General features: G+C 35.2%; 2 protein-coding genes and 1 long non-coding RNA gene across 7 annotated transcripts in view; 2 read left to right on the top strand and 1 right to left on the bottom strand.

Annotated features, from left to right (window-relative positions):
- The window catches only part of LOC114525579 (lysophosphatidic acid receptor 4-like), a 38,810-nt gene extending 34,484 nt beyond the window's left edge, over positions 1 to 4,326 (bottom strand). The window contains exons 1-3 of one of the 4 annotated variants that reach the window (XR_003687215.1): positions 4,123 to 4,326; positions 3,685 to 3,875; positions 1,620 to 1,734 (exon numbers count right to left, since the gene is read on the bottom strand). The gene's annotated coding sequence lies outside the window, so the exon portion shown is untranslated. Of the gene's footprint in view, positions 1 to 1,619; positions 1,735 to 3,684; positions 3,876 to 4,122 lie in introns of those variants that run through there. The other 3 variants (XR_003687216.1, XM_028546967.1, XM_028546969.1) reach the window with 3 other exon arrangements.
- Positions 1,540 to 16,818, top strand: LOC114525578. Of its 2 annotated transcripts, none has more exons than XM_028546966.1 (11): positions 1,540 to 1,621; positions 5,207 to 5,654; positions 6,652 to 6,866; positions 7,102 to 7,220; positions 7,476 to 7,569; positions 7,997 to 8,531; positions 8,965 to 9,152; positions 9,592 to 9,710; positions 10,140 to 10,257; positions 14,280 to 14,362; positions 14,798 to 16,818. In XM_028546966.1, exons 2-11 carry the CDS (start codon positions 5,219 to 5,221, stop codon positions 14,883 to 14,885), a joined length of 1,995 nt encoding a protein of 664 aa, XP_028402767.1. In that variant the 5' UTR covers positions 1,540 to 1,621; positions 5,207 to 5,218; the 3' UTR covers positions 14,886 to 16,818. The 2 variants fall into 2 exon arrangements, with proteins under 2 accessions (XP_028402767.1, XP_028402766.1); XM_028546965.1 differs by having other exon boundaries at positions 6,649 to 6,866.
- Positions 12,439 to 13,699, top strand: LOC114525581. Its single transcript, XR_003687218.1, has 3 exons — positions 12,439 to 12,549; positions 12,880 to 13,077; positions 13,313 to 13,699. It is a non-coding gene; the product is annotated as an uncharacterized LOC114525581 (long non-coding RNA).
- Positions 16,819 to 16,933: the final 115 nt, after the last annotated feature.

The following is a 16,933-nucleotide window of genomic DNA, read 5'->3' as shown; positions in this document are numbered from 1 at the left end:
TAAAATTTAACAAATGATTAACAATTGATAGATTACAAAAGATATATGATTAACGAGTAACAGAGCAAATGAAGTCGTGCAATGCCAAAGTCATACGCGTGAGTTCAAATCAACCTCCAACACTCGTATGATTTTTGCAATAATTGCACTCCTATTCGTTCTATTACCATTATTAATTATTATTAGTTTAATTAGGCTATTTAATTAGTTTACGCTTCAAATAATTATACATGTAAGTTGTTCTATGCCGATACACTAATTCTATAATGATATATTCTTTGTCCTAAAGTACATTTTTACATTTGTGACTTTTTGCTAGTAAAGTTATGTTATGAAAGATAAAATAGAGAGTACACTCAAATATACTGAAGGCAATTAGATTGAAGGCAATTAGACTGAAGGCAATTGTAATGATGGCAATTAGATTTGAAGGCATGACGTAAATATGGCGGTCCTGTCTACATTTAATATTAAGGGTGGGGTACAGTCCGTAATGTAAACAAACGCTTTGTTTACATTCGAATCGGTATATTTCCTAAAATATCAGGAACATTCACAATATTTGACGCGCTTTTAGTTCGCTATACTTTTAAATAAAAACGAGAGAGATTAAAATTCAGAGATATACGAAACATGCAAAATTTGACTCACTCAGCAATTTTGAAACAAGTAGACTCTCATTTTTATGAGCAGAAGCGATGCGCAGAAGCAACTGTAAGTAATGACTGTAACCTCCCCCCTTTAAAATATTTAATTTTCCCACTTACAAAAGGCTGTAATATTTTAACTTTTAAAGCTTAAATACATTCCTTTGAGATATTAAATCAAACTGATGAAAAATAACTTATCAGGCTAAGGACGTGAGTTTCATGTTCGTTAATGATTACACTTGGTCAAAACGTTTATCTTTAGAGTATTTTTTTTATTTGGCTAATTTCTTGACTATGCAACTTGCTGTTTCCGTAAATGAATTGAATTAGCAAACTGAGAACTGACAAATATCTTACGATTAGAGAAAGAACAATGGCGGACACACAAAAGAAAGGGTTTGTGGGTCAGAACACAGCAGATAATTTGCATTCATCAAGATTCGATAGAAAGTAAAGTACGAAAAAATTTACATCAACTCTGTCGGTTTGCACATAAAAAGGAACTGGTTGAAAATACAGGTCTCAACGGGAAGAAAAATAGAAAAAAAATTGTGAAGTTAGCAAGAACTTGGTAAAGCCAGAAATACTGGAAATCTGGATTACGGGAGAGCGGAAAAAAACGTTTACGTAGCTACTGTGAGTAAACTAAATGGAATACATAGCCAACATGAAAACAAGCCACAGCTCCAGCTTTGGGTTCACTCGAATCCGGCGGAGCCAGCTCCGTTTTTGCCAACTCAGAGCTGAATATCCAACGCTTCACGGCCAACGCTGCGGGCTTGCCCGTGCTATAACGCAAAGAAACTACCCTGGGTACGAGGTTGCTTAATATCCTCTCATCCATGACCATACCTCTGAGCGGTCTTATGTATCGAAGGCTCAGGGAAGAGTTGGTCGTTTGCGAGAGGCCAGGTTTATCTTCTCTTCTTTTGGCAAGAGTGAAAGCGCCAGGGATATGACAACATTTGAAGGTATTGTACTGAAATAAGTTGCTCAGCATGTAGATTCAGGACTCGAGTGTGTTTTGACAGGAACTTGACAACAAACATCGGCAATGCCAATGCCGAAAGGTGATGGCTTTGGGCTAAAAAAGTTCGACAATATAGGATACAATAACTTGAATTCCATTCTCGCTTCATGTTTTAGTATTCAGCTAAATACTTCAGAAAATTACATGACCTTGTGTTAATTCCGTTAATCGCATTTTTAACGTAAATTTGGGAGAATATTTGTTTCTAAATGTCACAAGACACCAGGGGAATCCCTTGGGAATTGAGTTGAATTTGCAACATTTAAACATCTATTTATAAAACATCGCTTGAACCTTCTGTCTTATCTAGGAGGTTACAGTTATGATACAATGCCCGTAACGCTATTTGCTCAAGCAAAAGCCCATAAATAGGCCATAAATGTTATCATTTGTGTAAAATGTTCATATGTATTGATTAGCATATTAGCATTATATCTGTGTTGACTTGAGATAACATAGCTGTCTTGATTAGCAATAACAATCAGGCAAATATTACTTGGCGCTGATTTGAGCTAAAAGATTCAATTTGCGAAAACTCGATAGAATATCTCTCGTATTTGCTAAATATTTGAGATTGTTTGATAGCAATACATACAGAAATGTGCAAGTGTTGATCAGTGGCAGGAAATTTTTTTTGGGTTGAAATTTCATGCTGTGTCACAATGGTTTAATCATTCACTTTGACCATCAGGCTAAATTTTATTCCAGTCTAATTGAAAATTTTTTGAAAAGTGAGGAATGTCTACATTAAATAAATGTGGCTTTTCAAGATCACAAAATGAAAAGGCCAATCTCAGCTTCACATGGTGGGCTTTATAGTAGTTAGTTTCTCAAACATCTACAGTATACATTTCCTTTCATAGCTCTTTGCTGCCTATAAGTTCTGTCCTACAATAAAGCATGTGTTAGAGTCCTGATACACCCCAGTCTTCTATATGACAGACATGCAATTATTTCTGCTCAGTTTATTCATTTGGGTTCTATTGTGGGTGACACCATCCACCATATCTTATGATAGACAGCTTTGCATCACTTCCCTGGCCATTTTATGTAGTGGCCAATGGCATGCAATGTCATATTGTTTCATGGTTATTACTCTGCAATCATATATGCCCCACTCTGGGAAGCTATAAAAAGGGCATTTTTGTAGACCTATAGCCCAAAATTTTATACTAATATATATTGCTGCACATAGCTCTCCAGTATCCATTGTTATTATGCCTCTCAGTTATCTTGTGAGTGTTGGTAACATTAAATTTGTTTCTTTTTGCATGTTGTGATGTTATGTGTTTGGGATAGGATACATAAAGCTTACTACTTACATGCTGCTAGTCTAGTTATTGCACAATGTTGCATGGGTTGTCTTGGGTTTTTAATTTTGTGTGTGTCTGGCTTGGAATTTGCAGAAGTGTGAATAGTGCAACCATATTGCTTTGTGGCAGACTTATTAGGTGATACCATTTCCTAAGTAATAGGGTAGTGATTTAATTCTAATAATGTGCATAGGTCATTACCCCCCCCCCCACTGAACTTGTTATATGTTTACATATTATAGCCCATTTTATTACTTTGGCCTCTGGAATTTATTTCGGCTGTTTGTGCTATGACATTTGAGTCGGGTTCTAGTTAGAGCAAGGATTAAAACTGTAGTCAAAGTCCATATGGCCAGCATATATTGCAAATTGTGTTCTGCATTGTATAATTTGATTTTTTTTATTGTTTTGTGTGTTTCTGTTCTTTTAAGAGAACCTAAACTGGCATTTTCTTAAGGCAGCATCTGTGATTTTGCTTAAGGGTTTTTTTGACCAAGTACCCTAGTATCAACTGATTTGAGTTTCAACTTTTGCTGTGAAATTGCTTGGTTTCAAACTTAGCAATTTCATGATAAACTGATGATCTGTTGGCCTATTACTTGTATCAGATCTTGTATCAGAGCTTGTATTTTGTGATAAACCACAATCTGTGGGCTTATTGCTTGCATCCGGTCTGGTGCCATTTACTTACATTAGCTGTTGAGAATGCTTTGCAGTAGATCCCTCCTCCTGTAGTCCATCTCCATTATCCTATATGGGTTTTTAGCCACCATGGCACAATTGTATGTTGTTCATTTTCTTACTTAGAAGCCGACTTACTTGTGAGGCCTGTCCTGCTAGAACTTGTGACTGTTGGCATGCACCCTCACTGTCTGGTGTTGCCTAGGTAGTGGAAAACAAATTGCTTACTTAGAGGCCAGCTTACTTGTGAGGCCTTAATGGTGTGGAAAGCAAAAATATTAAAATAAACATCTGTTTGACTGGATTAAAAAAGATAAAATTATACACTCACCAAAGGAAACCTGCAGTATGCAAGAAAACGTATTTCTTGTAGGAAATACACTTTCGTAAACCATCACATATCTGTATACAATTGTGTGAAAAATAAAACGACGTTTTGACTTTTTACCTTGAAATTCTGTCTTTAAAATTATACATTTCTTCATCGGTCCCTTCGGCAAAATTCGTCGCCATTTTCGGCACACTGTGACACTGATGACTGAGCTTTACCATGGATGATTAAATATATTTATTTATTTTCTGTGGCTTCAGCCTTCAGTTACATATTCAGTAGAGAACGACGGTCTCTGGCAGACAGAAGTAAAAAAACATGGCGGACTTTCCCCTTTGCGGACGCCGCAAGCGCTTGTAGGACTGGACGCCACTGGTCCACCGGTCGATAGAAATGGAACTCCTTTGTCATGGTATTAACCACTGACCAACCGATCCTTTATTTAATTTACAGGTTCTGAAAACTAAAAACTTTTCTCCAAACAGGATAATTAAAGTTATTAAAGAGTGCACTTTTTTATTGAGATCTAAATATATAAATGACATGCCATTCTGTAAAACATCCGCTCCAAATTTTCTCGACATATAGCAATGCTCGTCCATCCATACATTTAAACATATGGATAACACTAAAATAGACACTGGTATAAAACCACTGGTATAAAAAACTTCAGTCGAAAAAGGGAGCGCGTCGCTGACCTATACTAGAGTAAACTAGTTTATGACGTGTTTGATAAGTTCGTAAAATGTGATATACTGATCTTCGGCAGCTTTGCATGACATATACATAAACATCTTCGCACGTATTGTACATCAAAAATGAGATATTTATATCATTAATAAAAAATTAAAAACAAACCAGGTTGTGCCTTGGTCAGTCGTAACTATCATTGCCAAAAAAGACCAGTGGCGTTATTTTGACGTCAAAATTGTTTTTTGCTTCTTGACCAATTATAGAGCAGGCCACCAGGAATGTTAAAGCTGGGTGTTCACAAATTTCTTTTGCTTTTTTCATACTAGAGTCACCTTAAATAAAATGGATTTCGAGTTTTACTCAGTGGTTTTACTCTTACGCGCTACTTGTAATGATGCATCCTCCTAAACACATTCATGAAAAAGAGTTTTTTTCATTTAAATATTCATTCCGATAGAAATTAAAGTTATAATTCATGCAATTCTAAATACATTTTTCTATTTTTCAGACTGCTTTTACCATGAGTGGAGAGGAGATACAAAAGAATTCGGCCTCGGTTGGCGATGTTCCCAATACTTTATTGGAATCTGAATTACAACAAACATACATTTTGGTTTTAAACTTTATCTCAAAAAATTTGGGGAAGGAGGAGGAGGTGCAAGACTTGGCCAAGGAATTTTTAGATGAAGATCTCGAGAATGCTACCGATGTGCTTTTTAAACTTGATGAAAGAGGCATCATCAGTGTTTCAGATCTCAGTTGCCTAAGACTTTACTTCGTGACCATCGATAAATATGAATTGGTGCATACGATTGATCTATTTCATCAGCGCGAGTACCTCTTACCCAATTCAAATCTAACAAGGCTTATAAAACCAGAAACGATCCTTGTTAGCGGTGAAGACGGAAATCCACATACAGCAACATCGGCCATACTGCCCGATGACCCTTCTACAGGTAAGGTAGACCTTGTTTGGCTTGTCATCTCTTTACCCATTGTCTTTTAGTTGTATTTGCCGCCAAGAAAATTCGTCACAAACGCCGCCCAAGTGTTTTATACGTTCGCCTTAACTTGCCGCAAAAACCTTTGTTCGGTCGATGCCATGTTTCAAAATAAAAAGGTAATCTGGAATGGTACGCTATTTCCAGAGCTTAGGCCTAGGTTGTACGTCGCATTTTGGTCGCATCGAATGCAATACAAACAATATATTATAATAAGATGATAATCCTCATTAAGCTTCGTTATCATCTCATTATCTGTTTGAATTGCATTCGACGCGACCAAAATACAACGTTTAACCTAGGCCAAAAGCCCTAATGATGAACGCCTAATACCTACGGGGATGAAACCTGACCCTGTTATGGACAACTTACGCTTTAGACTAATTTCTAACATTGGCGATAAAAAGGACATTTTCTGAAATAGCTTACTAAAATTAGTAAAACTGCCAAGTTTGGCTGTGAGTTGTGGTGAATTACGGAAAATACAGCCATGCGAAGTTGGCGATTTTTGTATACTTTTGTATTATGGCTGGAGGTTTGCAACTAATTTAGTTACAAATTTCTGCACGTAATACAAAAGTATACAAAATATGCCAACTTCGCATGGCTATATTTTCCGTATTTTACAAAATTTCGCAGCTAAACTATGTACTTTGCATTTGCACTAATTTAAGTAAGATCTTTCTAGCTGTGGTGATTTATTTTCTTCTAGTAACTTCCTTAAAAAATTAGTCTAAAGCGCAAGTCGTCCATTAAGGTGGGTAAGAACATTGGCTATTGTAAAACTGGTAACAATTTTTTGTTAATTTGAACCTCAAATATTTCAGCATGAGAAATTTTGTTCAGTCATTTGGGCCCCAGACATTGTATACTAAAAGGGTTGTAGCTAATATAATGTCTAGCATATGAAAAACAAGGGAATCTACCATTATAAACCTTTTCTTTTAAGCAGATCCTGGAAGAAGAACTTCTCTTCTAGAGCCTTCAGGGACCTCTTTGAACCAATGTTCGCACTTCATACGAAGATGCTACGTAAAGTTTGGGTGTTGCAACAGGTTTTGGTCGTGCCACCATTGTCACAACAGCCGAAGCTCGTGTGGTCGAAGGGACCTTAGATCAAGTGAAACCGTACAAGTGATGTGTGCCAAGTGTCGTAAAGTTCAACAGGTAGATATGCGTCGTCAAATAACTATTTATCAAATATTTGTTAGCTCTGATAGAAATTTCATGGGCAATAATCGGCTTGAATGTTACATAATATAACATCATTACATATCATCAGTGGTCACTGATGTGTAAAGCGGTTTATTTTTAATTTCTTTCGTCATCGGCCACCATTAAAACTCTCGACGACATATTTAGAACTCGGCTGAAAAATGGACATTCTTTATTGATTATTTAGGTTAGTCATCGCTGTTCCGGTTGTGGAAAAAAGTTCGCACCGTATTATTGTCGAGAATGTAAACATTTCTGTGGCCAGGAGGATGTGCCTTATCATTGTGATAAATGTGGAGTTTGCAGGTATCATTTTCTGAAGCAGGTCTCTATTACCATTTATCACTGCTATCCTTCTTTAACCATCGATATCTCCAATGTAAAAGCCGGGCGAGAGTCATCCTAAAGGACCCCCCTTTCAGTTTTACAAAGCCTATCATTACCCGATAGTTCCTACTCAAACCCTCTGGGAAGTTATATTTTGTAAAAATCTAATATTATCTAAAAATAAAATATCCAATCTTAGTGAACTGACCATGCAATTGTATATGTTTTGAACAGAGAGCGTTCGTGCCATTGTGATACCTGTGGAATCTGTATGGACATACAACATTATGGAAATCACATATGTCGTGAAGGACCAGCACATAATGAGGTAAAGCGTCCGTTCCAAGTGCAGTGTTTTTTTCAATATAGATTGTTTTAGGTCTAATAAAAAGTAATGATGTAAAATAAATGAAAAAGTTGTAAAGTTTCAATTTTCAAAACCCAGAGCTTTTACATGGCAGATATAGATCTCAAATATCAACAGGAGAGACACAAAGACAACAATAAAATTTTATGAGCAATTTTTTCGATATATAAAAATGAATAGTGGGAGACATAGTGACATGGTTTTGACCATAGTCCCAGTTGTGAATATATACGTTAGACTAAATAAGTTGCTTCTTTGACGGAAATCTATAGGTTGATAAAAAAAAGATTGTTTGGGAGCAACGTTTTGAAATTGAGAACGATAATTTCAAATTGCGTGATTTTTTCTTATTCCACTTATTTGATCGTTCGTTTTATTCTTTTCGTAGGTTTCTTTTACTGAATCACGAGTTCCGGCAAGTTTGCATAAACCGTATATCGAAGATGAAAGCCAGATGACAAAAAACCTGCCCGATTTCCCCCTTTTTCAAGAACTCATTATCGGGAACCTTTCTGCCAGGGATGATAACAAGTTTACGAGCTGGGCCGAGGAGGAATTTTCAGTAAAATCTGGAAATGCTGCTCAAGTTCTCTCGCGACTGAAAGTTTCCGAGTTAAGTCCAATGAAAGATTATTTTCAATCGGAAGGTAGAATTGAGTTGGTCCATATTGTCGACAAATTTCTCGAAGGTGATTGCAGGTCTCTTTACTCAGTTCAAAGAGCCGTACATAGGCGTATGAAAAAATCCGAAAATCGTACTCCAGTAATGAGCGGTCAAGACAGAAATCCTGGAACATCAGGAAATTCGGAGAACACCAACGATCCACTATTGGAAGAACAGACTTCCTTCCGCCCAAAACCCAGTTCTTCGTCAAATTTATCAGCCAATCGAATGGTTTCTCCGTTTGATGGCACTGTTACAGGTACAAGTATTGTTATTATATGGCTTTTCAAAATCTTTAACTGGTTGGTTGACAAGCGGTGCGAAAACCATATCCAGTCTGTGGTCCGTTCCATATCAGGACCCAGATGTCTCTCGCAGTTCAGCCATATGTTAAATAAACCGTATACTGACTTCGTTCGTTCGGTCTGTACTGTGAAGTATTAGACCGAAGTTTTTGCATGGGGTTTGCTCCATACAAAAGTCGCTTGGTCCTAAGACGCTCGGTCAACAATCAGTTGCCACATAACTGCTTGCAAATAGGCACACCAATTTTCCACTTGCAATTTGAAAATTGATAATTTCAAACCTCAACATTTTAGGTATAGAATTACCACTCTTGCACCAATACGTAACTATAACAAACATAATTCTCGCTGAATTTATTAACGCTATACTTCTTGTTTCGAAAACAGGGGAGTTCTCTACAGAGTTAAGCCTGTGTTTCCACTTCCAACGAAAGTGTTATGTAAAGTTCGAATGCTGCGATGACTTTTGGCCATGCCACCGTTGTCATAACAACCAAAGCCTGTGTGGGAACAAAAGTCGTAAATCACGTGAAATTTCGATGGTGAAGTGTGCGAAGTGTCGTAAAGTGCAACAGGTACATTTTAATGCGTTGTAAAGTCTGATCTGGTCTCACTCAAAATAAGTTAATAACCAAAACTATGCATACGAGAAAATTATGACTTCAAGTGCTCATATCTCACAAGTCACAACTTTCCCCCACCCCGGATTTGTGATATTTGATGACCAATCAGATAACGTTTCCCTGGAAACTTTTTATCAAACCCATATTATGGAAATAGTGTAAATATAGTAGGGAATAGTAGGGAATAGTATAAAGGTTTATAATATTAATTTATAACTCAGTGTCAATTAGTTTATAAAACTAATATAAAATATAGTATGGACATAGTATGGAAACAGTATGAATTATGAAACAGTACTATATGGAGTGCACGTGACTTGTTTCCGTTCTGTATTTACATAATGACACAGCGAATATCTTTAGCAATGATCGTCATGTTCTTTATTTATAGGTTAGTCAATCTTGTTCCCATTGCGATGCGAAATTCGCTGACTACTATTGTGTAACGTGTAAACACCTCACAGGAAAAGAGAGTGGAACATATCATTGCGATAAGTGTGGAGTTTGCAGGTAAATCTCACATTATTTTTGGCTGTTGAATTCTGGACGAGATTTTTCACTTTGTTCAAATTTGTTGGCTCAGTATGAAGCAAAACTTGTCCAGTTGTTAGCGCATGACCAAAAGAACATAAAAAATGCCTTTAACCCTCATATCGTGAAAAATGTTTTTAAAAAAGAAAATATTGTGAGATTGACACATCACTTTCCTGAATGTTCGTATAATAAACGGTTTAAAGTTGATTTAATGTCTAACAATTAAGCCGGTCATGAGATTTTTCAAAGGTATAACATTCTTTAGCTATCCAAAATGATTCAGGCGAAGTTTATAAAAAGTTAGGACGCAGCAACCTAGTATACCGACTTCCTGTCTTTTTATCCCTGATCGAAATAATATAAATTATATTTTGTAATTCTTAGCAATGTTTGTTCGTATTATAGAATTCACAAAGATCGTTCGTTTCATTGCGATATCTGCGATGTTTGCTTCGAAGAACAGCGCGAGAGTCACGTATGTCCCGAGGAATCCGGGCATGAGAAATGTTGCGTTTGTTCACAGGTATGTGCATGTTCGTCGCGTTTTCTGTGTTAACACGTATGCATGCATGTGGGAAAAGAAATTAAAACTGGGTTTGTAATACTTATATAGCGACTGTTTCCATGCATGATCGCGTATAAATGGGTATTGGTTATCAATGCATGCTAGGTGATATCAGATTATCGCTCGGGGGACAATATCACACAAACTTGTTTAACGAACCTGTTTATCACATACTTGTGCCTGTATTTATAGCCCAGGCTTCTAATTGTGCACATATTCAGAAGAAATATGGCGTTTAATTCATTTTGGTTTATCAGACGAGCATTTGAATGCTGCTCCTTCTGCCTGATTTTAGATCTTTTATAGAATTTTTTGAACAGAATAAATGGTGCTATATCTCTTTCTGTCTAAAAACATCCAGACTGATGACTTCACTGTTATTTTCAGGGAGTTATTTTAACACCCCCAAATTTCATTTTTCGGGGTGTTAAATTTTGGTGCTATTTTGACACCACTTTTAGAGTTATATTAACTCCTCCGTGGAGTAACGAGGTCTTCGAACGTTGATTAGTATGCAAAAATAATCCCATCTAGAGGGGTTAGAGAAATTAACTCCATTTTTGGAGTTAAATTCCTCTCATTATATATTCATAATGGAGATTTGAAAACAAGGAGTGAAGATTGGTGATGCACATCGCGTTAATGATAATTTTTATTGAAATTGAACAAAATCTTGTATTGAAATCATTTACTACATCAGAATACGTGATGAAAAGATTGCCTCGGATAGTTCTGGTAAGTTTATAACGATAAATGTCATAGAATCAATCATTAAATAGCGAAATACATGGTCGATCGGCTGGAGTAAAGCATTGACAACCGATCGTTATACATCGTATAGCGCATTATTATATAAGGTATTCAGCGCATTAAAAATATCATAACTTACGGTCTTGTAGTTCTAGCCTGGAAGGCCTTAATTGAAGTTTTTCGAAATCAAATTTTCAAACAAACTATATAAAAGAGCTCATTTGATATATTTATGGAAATGCGAATTCTCCAGGTTTATATTTTTGGTACTTTAAAACATGATTTATTCATGAATTATTCAATAAAACTATTTTTAACCTCTTTATGTGCAAGAAATCCAAGCATGCTTGTTTATTTTAGTTTATAATAAATCAAATAATAAAAATTTTCCTGTTTTTTGTTAATTATTTTGCAATGAATCTTCTTTATTTTTATATTCAGGATCACCTTAAAATAACCAGGTAATATGGGACATTGTAATATCCATTCCTGGTTCTTTTTAATAATTGTCTGAAAGGTGGTCAATATTTGAGTGTAATGCTCAAATGCACATTAGCTATTTACACAACCAAGAAGTGCTATAAACATTTGATTGGTGCATTTTTGGATAACATATATATGTGAGAGTTAAGTGGCATTTAAAAGCTTGGTGATTTGCAGTCTTCCATATCAAATGTGGTCTTTTATGCTACAAAATTTTAAGTAATACATCTCTCAAAACTGACCCTTAAACATGTTATATATGATTATGAAGCTATATATATTCATAAGGCTATAAATACAATTTTTTGAAAAAACTATTTTGTGTTAATATTATCTGTCAAAGAACCATGCATTGAACAGTGCAGATCATGTGAATCAAGCATTAAACTGTGCAGATAATTTAGAGCTATAATTATACACAATATGTATTGCAAGGCAGGTTTTAATCAGAAATCAATTTTAAAAAATTTGACCTTTTGAATTAATATCTTGAGGGCTCATGAAAGTTAAATTTTCATGTATGAAAAAAATTAATTTATATGTCTTTTCCATTGTCCCACTTGGAGACCTCAATAACATTTATACAAAATCACCAACAACATCAAATCATAGATTAATTAAACTGAAGAAATAAGTGTTTGTTAGGTACCACAGAATATGTTCATAAATTAATAAAGCAAAAAATTACTGATAGTATCCTAACATTAACTTTCATTTTAAATTTTGACAGTTGATTTTAAAATCAAGACAAACTGAGTCAACTAATCAAGAAAAAGAAAACCTCATGATGTGGGTTGAATTGCCAGGGACACCTATGCTAAGACTTCAGGTCTTTATACAGCTCAGTGGCCGGGTCTTTCTTGGCGAAATATTTGCAAAGTACACACGAAGCCGCGCTCGCTCCGTAAAAAGTTCTCTTTCTCGGTACTTTTCATTCGAAAATTGTAAACTTAGTAGAGGACTTGCGATTTTGGATGCGAAAAGCTGGATTTGGCGACTAGTGCGAGCTATTTTAAGGTAAATATTTGAAGTTTTTCTTGCATTTAGTCTTCCCGCCTTTTTATTGTGTTAACTTGGCCTGCAAAAACAGACAAATTTATTGCAAGATTCTTATAGTTTGATTCTAAAATGTTTTTCAAATAGTTGTTTCTATAATTTTTGATGCTGGTCGATTTATTTTTTCTGTGGGGCTGTTGCCAAAAGAGTTTTTCAGTCGCAAAACTGACGGCGAAGTATTTTTTTGTTTCTGATCAGCATGAATACATGATATCGCGAGCCTCCGATATTTACCTTAAAGTTCCTGGGATATTTTAATAGTCTATAAACAATTCGAATTCGTATCTTTAGAAGCAGTAGAAGGACAGAAGTCCACAATGCCCGGTAGAGGGTAGAAGAAGCAATGCCAATGGGAAACTCAAACACAAATTTCAATACAAGAAAGCCCTAACCAGGCCCTAACCTAGCGAAACGATGTTGAAAACAACCCCAAAATAACTGTTCAATTCTCAATGGACGAAGCAACTTACCATGATGCAGTAAATCTAGGTATGTGGAATTTTTTTCCTATTCTTTTTATATTAGCTAAGCCTAAGTTACTTGAAATTATTCCTTCCTTATACTCACATGTTTCTGCTTATTTGTTTGAGTATGTTTGCATTGTGGATCACATAGAACATATAGATTTTGAAGGTCTGTTGAACAATGTGCTCTGTTATATGCATACAAAGCACACTACTCGAATTTACACTCATATACATGCAATTTTTCTATTTGTTCGTAGATTGAAGACTCGTTTCGTGCAATTGGCACAACAGGAAACCTCCGAAAATTTTACTACGAGGAAAATTGTAAAAGAAGAAACGTGGATCAGTATTGCTTATACAGCCAGGTCATCATCTTGGTAGAGTGAGTCTTAGCTTAGTAGAACTCTAGTAGAACTGAACAACCAGTGTCTTAATGACTATACCATTATGTTTTAGGCATGCATGGTACTCCACTTAAAAACATTTTCTAAATTTTTTGCAAATGTGCATGTGTGTTAAAGTGTAAATAAAAAGTATTAAAGAGCTATACTATAGAAGCAATTCCTTTAATGCGTAGTTGACTTGCTGTACTCAAACAGAAATGTAATTGATCTCATGTATTCAATATTATAATAATATAATAACGATATTTGTGCTGCATTGTTTGTTGACTCGATCGGTATTATAGGTAGAAATCTTCGATGGAACGGAATATTTCGCTCAATTTATTTATCTTTTCAATTGTGAAATTAAACCGAGGCAGATTTACTGGATAGATCACAATTGAAAAGAAAATCAAGCGAAAAATTTCCTTCGATCGAAGTAATTTACCTATATAGTAGAAAACCGGCCTAACACCTAAAACGGTGTTAAATGTGTTTAACTCCAAAAATGGAGTTATGTTTTAAGTCCAGAATTGGAGTTAAATTAACTCCAAAAGCGGTGTTAAATTATAACACCAGAAGTGGAGTTATTTGTTACTCCAAAAAGCTACTCATTTTGAACCTTTTTTTTTGACCCCTTTTTTGGTGTTAAAATAACTCCCTAAAAATAACAGTGTTAAATTGCATGCACATGAAAATGGCGAATTTTTCATTAAGACGCTACTCAGCCAATCAGATTTATATATATCTTTAGCTCATCCATTTCATGAGACTAGTGTAATGATACGTAGAAAAGGATAAATAACTATATGAAACAATCCTTTTTCTTCTGTTTTCGTAGGATGCATTCACTGGATATCAAACATTGCCATGTTCTCATAGAGTGCACAGGGAATGCGAGAATCAGATCAGGAGGAATGGAAGGTAAGCAAAGTTTATACGAAATAGATATAGTTATCCTGCATGATCATTTGCATATCTCGCATCATCATAACAAGTAAATTTGTTTGTACTTTCTGAAATTCTGCCTCACCTGCAATTTTATAACTTTTTCAAATTATCTGGAGAGCAAATTGAAACTAAAATTATACACTCAAGCAGTCTCAGTGAGAGTCGCGTAATAAATATTTTTCTTAAAGAAAGAAAATTAAATTTCTTAAGAAATTCATTTTTTGCTATGTATATATAGATATCTTGTAAACTAATCAAAACTTCACTCTGTATATTTTTAGCTGTGCAATAGCCATTTTCTACCAAATATCAAAATTATTCGAACCGTCGACTAACAAATCACAGGATAACTTTATGACTTTATACGACTTAATCACCCGTCAACTGTATTTACTGTATCTTATGTAGAAGACGTTGTCCAATCTGTCAAGAAAGCTTTGCTAAAGGCGACCAAACGTCTACCTCGAATTCCCGTAGACGCAGCTTTGGGGGATAAATACCCGGAGTTTAATCTTCACGTTTATCGAAAGTTTGTAATATAATTTTATATATTTGCTTTTTTATATATTCTATATATTAACTTTGTTGATGAAGGCTATTTTCCACTAGGGGGATTTGGTAAAGCGACACGATTTTTCGGAATTTTTCAGTTTTCAGAATCAAATAGATTTCGAGCGGGTTAAAATAATCTTGAACGTTGTTAAAAGATAATCATCTTTCTCCGTATAGCTTACGTATTTCTCTCACGATCTAATTCATTTTATTCGAAAAAACTGTCTAGTTACGAGTCGCGTCCAATTCTCCCTCAGGAAAGTAGGGGCCACCTTCATTTGTTATCAGTATTTATATATCATAGTATACCGTAAAATTACTATAAGATTTTAAATCACTTTTCGAAAGGTCCGAACCTCACGATGCAGTACAGAGGCCGGTTGTTCGAAAGCCGCGGTTAGCCTAACCCTGGGTAAGAGCAAATCTTTATATCATAAATATTTCCTGGACTGATAGAAGTCATATCTTCTAAAGTCTTGTAAAGAACAGTCTTTCACAAGCACATAAACTAAAACACTGGATTAACATTTAACCCAGGGTTAGCGCTAACCTAGCTTTGAACAACTGGCCCGGATACTGAGCTTCAAGATGCAAGCACTAAGACTAAGATGAGTAATATAGGTGGCAACGCCTACAGCTGCAAAGACTTTCAATGTCTTTATTCCGTTACGAATAATCAGTTAAGGGTCAGAACCTCTAAAGCATTATATGTGGAGATGAACCACTCAACAATTAAGAATACTGAGATGAATAATAATGGCCTATATATATTGTACCACAGCTAAGACTTTCAATCTCTATTCCAATAAAGAAGTAAGGGTCTGAACCTCTAAGCATTTTGTGCATGGGATTAACCTTGTGCCACAAATTATTTAGGTTATGCCACAAATTAGTTAACTTATGGAAACTGGGATAAATATACTATAGGCCTATTTATAGCGTACAACTGCTAAGACTTTCAATCTCTTCATTACAGTATTAATACTCAAGTGGGTCTGAACCTCTAAGCATATCGTGCATGAGATTAACCTTTTGACTATACTAAATGTCAGAAATTAGTTACGAATGCTGCTGCATGGCTGGGATGAATGTAGTATATATAGGGCTGTACAGCGTGCAACTGCTAAGACTTTCACTCTCTATTCTATTATATAGTATAGTTATAATCAACAAGGGTCTGAATCTCTAAGTATATTGTGCACGAGATAACGTTTTAGGGCTATAGTTTCATTTAGTCGAAACTGTCTTACGAAATTGCATAAGGATTTTGCTTTGTGTTTATGTACTAGTCAACAATAACGACAAATTTCTGAGCGGACTATTTCACATCCGCGAAAATGCCTTGTTCACGACAATTACAAACTAAATGAAAACCAGCCCTAATCAGCAATAAATGCCAGAATTTTATTACGAAAGCTGAGATATATGTGCATGGTACACGTCGGCTGTCCAAAACAACCGCGGAATCCGTTTACATTATAACTATTTAGGCATTAAGACGAAATCCGCAGATGAACATTCTTATTTCCCCCGTTTTTGCGTGTTATCTTGGATCTACAAACTACATAAAATCCTACGAACTTTATTCAATTATTGTGTATAATAATCATACTGCATATAGTGAATGATAATTTCAGCGATTTGAATATACGGGTTCCGGTTTTTTTAGGACAGCCGGTATATGCATGATACAATATAGCCTACAATTGAAACAATAAATATAACTATACAATACCATATATATAGCTAACTGTAAGTTTTTTATAAAAGCGCTTCAGTTTTCGAGATCCATACTTACTTCAATCTATACTTATCTTATCTTATCTTAATCTTACTTCCAAAATTAGTCTAATCTAGTTAGTGCATTGCATGTCATCACAAATCTTATATTTGTAATTAACGTAAATATTCAAATAATGAATGGTTGTATACTGAATTTATTTATCAATAAATTTTGTTCGCCATCAAAATTTTTTTCCAAAATACTCTGGC

The sequence above is a fragment of the Dendronephthya gigantea genome, unplaced genomic scaffold (assembly GCF_004324835.1).
Source record: "Dendronephthya gigantea isolate DGI-Jeju-01 unplaced genomic scaffold, DenGig_1.0 000035F, whole genome shotgun sequence".
In the NCBI taxonomy this organism is placed as follows: domain Eukaryota; kingdom Metazoa; phylum Cnidaria; class Anthozoa; order Malacalcyonacea; family Nephtheidae; genus Dendronephthya; species Dendronephthya gigantea.
The sequence above is the reverse complement of the archived record's forward strand: the minus strand, read 5'-3'. Positions and strand labels throughout refer to the sequence as shown.

Bases quoted from the DNA above. Each gene is read 5' to 3' on its own strand.
- LOC114525578 (XM_028546965.1), top strand. From the start codon at position 5,219: ATGAGTGGAGAGGAGATACAAAAGAATTCGGCCTCGGTTGGCGATGTT. The intron at 6,867-7,101 runs GTAGATATGCGT...TTGATTATTTAG, and splicing joins AGTGTCGTAAAGTTCAACAG to GTTAGTCATCGCTGTTCCGG. The intron at 9,153-9,591 runs GTACATTTTAAT...CTTTATTTATAG, and splicing joins AGTGTCGTAAAGTGCAACAG to GTTAGTCAATCTTGTTCCCA.